Genomic DNA, 8,130 nt, shown 5'->3' on the forward strand with positions numbered 1-8,130 from the left:
ACCCAGGTAGGTTTGGGCTTAAATCCTCTCAATCCACTTATGTTGTTGCTGTTTACAAGTGCCAGTGCAGTAGCCTTAACCACGCAGGAATTTACAACACCGCCTCTGCTACGAATACTCTTGAGAAGGGAGATTAGCTTGCTATCCAGTTCAAGAAGGCTTGGTGGACGACCACGTGTATCATGCGGGATAGCCACGATATTTGCCACTGTATTCCCCTTTCGCCTCTCTTCTTTCAATCGTTTCTCGTACGCTTGCTTGAAAGTCCTGACTGTACTTTCCTTTAGGGCCGGTAGTTCTTTCTTGAAGTGACAGATAGCCTTTGAATCATGATTGCCATTCTCACTAGCATATTTGCCAATCTTGACACGAATCTCAGCGGAGAAGTGCGTGTATTTTCCGCGCTTTCTGGATGAAGATGCAGTAGAAGACTCGGGTGTAACAATATCCGCAACACTCGATACAACAGCGTTGTGTTCTACGTCTCGAAGTGCTCTCTTTACGTGGAAAACAGGCTGGAACTGAATGCTCACTCTTTATATCTTCACTATTCTCAGGTTGTTCTGGTGTATGTCGCCTCTGGATCGTAAAGCCACAGCGAAATAAAGACATTGCGCTTAGCAGTGGTACTTGACCGTCGTGGCTTTACCGGATGATTGCAAAAACATAAGGGAACTTGATATCCTATTGTGTTTCGAGGTTTTACGCGTCTAAACTGAAACATTATACCCATTGCGGTATATAGTCCACCCGTAGGCTATAAGTTAACCTCGTCCTCAGGCTTTTTGTTGTCAGCTCCGTCTTCTGTCTCCGTCTCTCAGAGCTGACTATAGCGATAACACGCGCATCTCAGGAATTCAAACGACGGTGCAGGCTTTAAGATGGCCAATTCTAATCAAGATTTCATCAAACATTCATTTTTGTGTGGCCCTCGTGGATTCCATGTTTACAAAGAAATTTGGAAACCCATCGTCGGGGAGCTTTTGAGATGTTCTCACGAACGAAACAATATCTACGATCGCTACGCAATCGCAGCTAACAAACGGCTCCGTGGTCGCCTGGCCGATTCGATTATAGGCCATTTGCCCAGAGAGATTTCTAGAGCTACTCGCTTTTTCTTATTGAGAGGTGGGATGGTTCATCTTAAAGTTACTGATGGAAACTATCGTCGATCCCCATTGATTCAGGGAGGTCTGGAAATTCCTGTTGAGGTGATATGTGAAATGGACGATACACCAAGGAACAGGGCAATAATGGAAAGATACAAGACACTCGTAACTACACACTACAAGGACCGGGACAGGATGGTCAATTTGACGACTGTACAAAGGATGTATTGGAGGAACTGTGCGAAGATGATTACTCAGATGCCGAAGAAGAACTTGAGGCGAATCTTGACACTGATTAACATCTAAAGTTGATAGATGATAGCTCCTTGTACTAACACCTTGTGTTAAAGATTGTTTAGGACCCTTGAAAACACTAATACATAATTTTTCTATGTCCATTAAATTTCGCGAGATCAAAGTTCGCGGTCGTTATTTTTCGCGGATCTTTAAGTTCGCGAATTTTTTGAAATCGCGAAAATCGCGAATTTAAGAACCCGCGAAAACAAAGGAGAATAAGGTAGCTCAAAAAAGAGACAAGAGTTGTTGATGAACTGAAATTTATTTCATATGAAATTGTGATTTAATGGGTACTGGAAGATTTTTCATGTTCGAATAAACTGTAAAACTGTATAAGAACAATTGTTTCCCCACATTAAAAGAAAAAAAATAGGGAGAGGGTCAATCCGAATTCTGACAGAAATGTCTGAAGCAAGTGTCAGAGAGGTTGAAGAGAGTTTGCATGTTCTGGAGTCGATTAGTTTTTCACCCATTTATTCCTTTCTTGGTTTATAATCACTATAATTGACGATGTATTGAACATATTGAACATCGATTTTCAACACAGTCGAGAAAAGATCAGAAAATTCTCTTCAATCGCAATTTAGTTATTGAAACCCATTTTGTTTACGAACATTGTCTGAAAGGGAACAACGCGGTAATGCTATAGCAAAAAAAATTCTGATACGGAGTAGGTTTCATATACTAAGAAAATTATCAGAGAAAATTTGCATTTGACACTTAAGGAGGCCGTAATGATCTTTCAATAAATTGACATGTCTAAACCACCTCAAATGTGGTAGGTAATTGCTCTAAAATTTATAAATGTTTTTTTTTTTTTGTTAATTTTAACTCGAATGTACACAAAGAAACCTCAAAAGAGGTACTTATCTCAGAGTCCCATTGCTCGGTAACACTGCCTCCTAAAGGTGACTGCATGTTTCTCTTTCTTTTCGCCTTGCGCATAATAAATTAAACAAAAACGAAGCGCGATATTGCTCATCAATGATAGCTCTAAATGAAGGCGTAATTCCGCGCCACTTGTTTCTTTAATTGTTCTTTATCTGGACTCTGACAATACCGCCCCTTTCATATTTTTGCATTTGTCAGGATCATAATTGCCGAGGAGAGGTTCTCATCAGGTAAATATACCTTCGTGTTGCCCGCTCAGGATCAAATTATCAGGTAATCAACGTTATAAGACTTGTAAAGAAGAGTCGGATACCGTAACACAGACACTCAGACATCAGCTGCAATGCATAAGTTTTATTGAACCAAATCAATTACAAAACTTCCCTGACCGTAAAATATTAAAAGACACCCTTCACCGGTTTATGATCGAGTAGGTCTTGTGTTATACAAGATCAGTTCCTAACACATCAGTTGTTGACGGTCAGCGTTATTCTGATTACTGGGACCGTGGGACTTCTTCAATCATCAAGCGGGACACTGAATTCCAGCCTGTATGACCGCCGGAGTCTCCATAGCTAGCAAAGTTTCTAATGTTGATCCCAACACGGATTTTTCCCTTGTGAATGTTGTCACAGTAGCCTTCTATTGATCCAGGTCTGTGGTCGTGGTGGCTACTGCTTGCCATCCACCAAACGACATCAATGGGCAGTGGACCGCTGCACTCGGCGCCATTGAAGGTGATGAACCATCGCTTACAACAGCTGCTGCAGTGGACGTAAAAGTTTCCCTGATAAACAACACGGACAGCGGTGTCATCTTTCCTCTTGTCGAAAACACAATCTTGCAAAATATAAAGGCAAGGACGTGTATGGATTCCTGATTCCAAATTGGGCATAAAGTAGTCTCGCCGGACTCAACCGTGTTATTAAAATTGAACATTAATTGATGTTATGCACCCGGTTCATTTGGATGGGAAAAATATCCTTCCATATCTACGTAGAAATTAAATTGAGCGAAGATTAAATCAACATTATACAGGTTATTTTTTTATCACTAACATTAATGCATACCTTGATAAGACCAATGTCACGGCTGTCTTCACTCTTCCACGCACACTGTTTCCAGTTTCTGTGGTCAGCGTCTGCACCATTTTTCCCCACGTCCCCTTTCTGGCCACGCGACCCCGTGGACCCAACCATGCCTTTGTCACCTTTTGCTCCATCACGACCGTCGCGGCCTGGTAACCCGTTATGTCCATTGCGACCAGGAACACCAGGGAGACCCGGTGATCCTTGCAGACACGTGTTGGTATTCTGTGATTGAAGAAGTCAGTCTTGTAAATGATGAAAACACGCAGTGACAATTTGGTGAAAAAGAGGCATAATCAGAGATGCCTGAAATCATGTAGCCATGGCGGTTTTTAAATTTATGAATTTTGTTATTGATTTATGTGCATTTTGTTCTTTTAAGTGAAGAGAAAAGCAGCATCATACGACTTTGGTTTTTGTACGCATTTTGCACGCATTACGAACAGAATTTAGTACAGCAACTGGCTACAACGTTACACTTAACTTCATTCATAACTGTTCAATTAAGCTTGTTTGGGGTTGGGGGGTGGGGGTGGGGTTGTGAGGGGAACGCTAATCAAGCATCTAAGAATTTTCGCTTTCTTCTTACCTCCTCGCCACTAATTTATCCGAGTACCCTCCCTGGGAAAAAATGCTATAACTAGATGAGACTACTCTTGACACTGAATGGAATAGAAAATCTTCACGCTGCTGAAGTTCAAAAAACTGATGAAACATGAGGTACACACCAGCGCTCCACATTAAAGCGATGTCTTTAGAAAAAAAAAATCAACTTGAATCTTGATTGGGTGCAAATAATCAAATATTAACGTTCAAATAATTTATCTTCCGGTGAATAAATTTGTTCTATCAGAGATTGGGATAAATTAACAGCACCATCAGCACTCGAGTTTTTCTGTAAGATTAGGATAAAAGTTTTGCGTGGAATTTTTGCATTCGAAAAAGTCGCCCAAACTTATAATAGTTGAACGTTAATATTGTTTGCTGGATTATTTGAACTGATAAATTCTAGTGGAATAAAACAAAAGAAATGACGACGTTGTGTTTTTTTAAGCACAGCTTGAGAGGGGAAAATAATGCCGCTCTTTGGATTTCATCAGTGTTTGAAGGGCGCAGCAAAGCCGATACTGTGCTATATATTTTGTTTCTCTGAGGCAGCGTCCACACTACGTCGGAGAAATTTGAAAACGCAGCTTTATTTCTACGGTTAGGCCGTCTTTTTCGGGTTATACACTAATCCGTCACGAAAGCGCGGAGCTTTTCGAAAACGCTCTTCAAACCGGAGGAAATTGAAAACGCCGTCTTTTCGTTTTCGTGTGGACGGGTAACATTTTGAAAACGGATAGATCTTTCCGAGAGCGATGGCCTAACCAAGTTTACCGAAAAATAATCGCTGATTGTTGAGTCTTTAAATTCCTCCGGCGTAGTGTGGACGAAAAAAATTGATGTGTTTTCAGAGTGAAAGCTCCGTTTTCAAATTCCTTTGGCGTAAAGTGAACGCAGGGGCCTAAGTTACACTTACAAAAACGCGACATGCTCTTCGATAGTTATCAAATTGATAACTGTATAACCTTTGTCCAAAGATATTCACCGAGTTAAATAAGGTGCAAAGGGAGAGGGTATGTTCTTTTTTCCTTTTTGTCTCTGGTGGAAAAATTCCTTGTCGAGATTTAGTCTACTACTAGACTTTTTTTAAGAATTCGGTCGAATTAGCGTCCTCATTCACTCGCTAAATCAGTACTAATGGACATTGACTTCATGACGAAAAACAGCTATAAAGGTCAACACGAGAAAGTATTTGAGTAAATTCAATGTTACAAAGCACAGTTTGTCAATCCGCTCCCGTTACAGTTTAATGAACAATTAAAAACACTCTTTTTGTGTGCCACAATTCACTTTTCAGTTGACTACTTGGTTAAATGTCATGTTGACAAAGATTATTTGCACGTCGCGCGAGAATATGAATTATTTTTCTTCCAAAGCCAGAGAGTAAACATCAAAATAATTCAAATCAAATTAGCAAGATTCAGTATTTGTTACAGAATCAAAACGACTGAAGTTTCCTTGGAAATAAAATCCGAAAGCTATCACTAATTCCTGAAAAATTTATCACAACGATGACAATGCAACAAAGATAACCGACTTGTTATGTAGAAGTTGATTTAGCCATTGCTGGAGTTGGTAGAACATCAACAAAGGGGGTTTTTGAAGTCGCTATCAATGTGTTCTGCGGACACAACTAATGCTAGTCAGCGGGAAAGCTCTTTTGGCAGCTAATGGTGTACCTTGCGGTCTAAACTAACTCCTGAAATAGTATTTAAGGAAAGTTTTATCAAGCTTAATTAGCTATTAATCCCGTAAGAATTTTCACAAATGCGATTTTTTTCTACCTTAACGCAAAATCCGAGTTACAAAAAGATTTTTTAACGAGTTCATTCAATCCCTAATTAATAAATGAGTGTTTTTTGCGCATGCCCAAAAAGCACAAGAAGCGAGATGAAGAAGCCAAGTTTTCGCTGTCCTATATAACAAGACTTACCTTAGACGAATTCGAAGAAACTGGGTTATTTCCTTCAACCTCACTGAAGAACGGAGCAACCAACAACCACAGCAACAAAGATACAGCGCTAGATTTTCTGAACATGCTTATTTCTTCAGTTGTTCACGTTATTTGATGTCCTTAGCTTAACGAAACTCTGCAACGACTGCGGAACCCCGAGGCGAAAAATCTCGAGAACGAGGCAGAGCGGCTTGCTTGTTCCTCTGATGGTAACTAGAAGATTTTTCATGTTCGAATTAACTGTCAAAGGTCTAAGAATAATTGAACCAGATAAAGACATCGAGAGAAAGTCAATTCGAATTCTGACAGAACTGTCCGAAGCAAGTGTCACAAGTGTAATAGGACAGAGGTTGAACAGAATTTCATGCTAAGGAGTCGATTAGTTTAACTAAGTTTTTCTTAACCAATTTATTGTTTTCGTGGTTTATCGTGGTTTATATAGAACATGTGAATATCGAATTTACACACAGTCGAGAAAATTCCCTTTAATTGAGAGACATTTTTGGCAATTAATATCACCTTTATTTCACCCATTTTGTTTGCGAACATTGTCTGAAAGGGCATAACGCGATGTAAATTATGTTGGTGATGCTACCGTAAACAGAATTTTGATACGGAATTAATCGCCGGACACGTTTATATATGAAAGTAAATTTCTCTCTATAAAGCGGCTTGGACGTATTAACGGACTTACTCGGCAACATTTTCGCCATAATTCGGGCCGGATTAACCGGTAAGGGTGGAAAACTGGCGGGTATTTGAGTGGAAATCCTTTGTGAATAAACCAAATCTGTAATTTAAAGAACACGTCTGAGAAATGTAGTTGTGCTTTGATGTCTTTTTCTCAGTGCATTTATTTCCTTTGGACCTTAGGTCTTGCATACAGACACATAATTCATAATGTGTACTCACTTCAAAGCTCGATATTTACAAGAGAGAAGTATTCTAGGACTAGGAAATGTGTTGTTGTGTTGTAAGATCGACATCACTTCCGGTTTCCACGCATGACCCACTTCTTCCAGAAAATGTATTGTTTGTTTGTTTTTGTTTCTTTTCGCGGTGCTGATAATAAATTTTACCCGGCAAAAATGGTTGCCATGTGGTCCAATGTAGTTCTACACGAAGGTGTGATTCTGTGCCAGGTATTTCGCTCTTTTAGCCTATCAACCCTTCGAGGTTTTACAAGTTTATGTGAACTGAACATCGATCCCAGGCCTTCTCTCCTTTGCCTACCTGGTTGCGACTGGTCACGTGACCACCTAAGACACAAACGTTTTCATCGAGGAAGGGCCAACGAATAACTTTTATTGATCTCAAATGAGGTGAAAGAAATTCGATCGCTATAAACCACAAAAGGACTAGTAGTCCTATTCTCCAGTCCTATTTCTAAGCTTCACAAAAGAAATGTCTATTCATCTAACATATTGAAGTAGATCACTCTAGCTTCCATTCTAGCCGGTCGACTTCACTAAAAATTAAAACTGTTTCGCTGTTTGTGTTTCATGTTGCCCGACCTCAAACACATTGTTCGCTATATAAAATATTTTATTTACCATTTTGCATTTTGTCCATGGATTTGAAACGCACTAGATTTGTCAAAGCAACAATCAGAACACTCTGCCGCCGCCCACCCTCCCCCCCCTACCCCACCCAACAGATTTTTTTACCACCTAGAGTCTGGGGTCAGGTGACCAGCCACTCTCCTCGCCGACAAAGGAGGCAAAGGAGAGAGAGCCTGGGATCGAAGTTGATTTGAACTAAATAAGGCTTTACATATTTTGTAATTGTCAGAATGATAACTGAAGACAGAGAGTGAAATAAATAAATAAATAAATAAATAAATAAATAAAAAAAATAAATAAATAATCTCCTTGCTGCCCGCTCAGGATCAAATATATCAGGTAATCAAGTTATACCTTTTATATACGTGAGTGATGACGGAACACGGGAAATCATGATCAGACATCGGCTGCAATACACAATAGTTTTATTGAACCAAATCAATTACAGTAACTTTCCTGAACATCAGAAACCCTTCACTGGTTTATGATCGAGTACATGTTGTGTTAACAAAACCCAAGCATCAAGAAGACATTAGTAGCATACAATATCAGTTCCTAACACATTACTGCTAGCGTTATTCTTGTTAAGTGCCTGATTACTGGGACCGTGGGACTTCTTCAAT

The 8,130-nt window shown here is 39.8% G+C and overlaps 2 protein-coding genes across 4 annotated transcripts in view; both read right to left on the reverse strand.

Annotated features, from left to right (window-relative positions):
- Positions 1 to 2,636: 2,636 nt before the first annotated feature.
- LOC149108360 (collagen triple helix repeat-containing protein 1-like) lies at positions 2,637 to 6,322 on the reverse strand. Its single transcript, XM_089295889.1, has 3 exons — positions 5,925 to 6,322; positions 3,367 to 3,610; positions 2,637 to 3,137 (listed from the first exon to the last, which is right to left on the reverse strand). Exons 1-3 carry the CDS (start codon positions 6,027 to 6,029, stop codon positions 2,794 to 2,796), a joined length of 693 nt encoding a protein of 230 aa, XP_089152015.1. The 5' UTR covers positions 6,030 to 6,322; the 3' UTR covers positions 2,637 to 2,793.
- Positions 6,323 to 7,915: 1,593 nt separating this feature from the next.
- LOC149108361 (collagen triple helix repeat-containing protein 1-like) overlaps positions 7,916 to 8,130 on the reverse strand; it is a 7,991-nt gene continuing 7,776 nt past the window's right edge. For all 3 annotated transcript variants that reach the window (XR_016209040.1, XM_089295690.1, XM_089295689.1), the window contains exon 2: positions 7,916 to 8,130. This exon is cut by the window's right edge and continues 321 nt beyond it. The gene's annotated coding sequence lies outside the window, so the exon portion shown is untranslated.

Source organism: Orbicella faveolata, unplaced genomic scaffold (genome assembly GCF_042242905.1).
Source record: "Orbicella faveolata isolate gen_17 unplaced genomic scaffold, um_ofav_v1 contig_26, whole genome shotgun sequence".
Lineage (NCBI taxonomy): Eukaryota > Metazoa > Cnidaria > Anthozoa > Scleractinia > Merulinidae > Orbicella > Orbicella faveolata.

Bases quoted from the DNA above. Each gene is read 5' to 3' on its own strand.
- LOC149108360 (XM_089295889.1), bottom strand. From the start codon at position 6,029: ATGTTCAGAAAATCTAGCGCTGTATCTTTGTTGCTGTGGTTGTTGGTT. The intron at 3,611-5,924 runs GTAAGTCTTGTT...CTTCAATCACAG, and splicing joins TTTCTTCGAATTCGTCTAAG to AATACCAACACGTGTCTGCA. The intron at 3,138-3,366 runs TATGCATTAATG...ATATTTTGCAAG, and splicing joins TGACATTGGTCTTATCAAGG to ATTGTGTTTTCGACAAGAGG.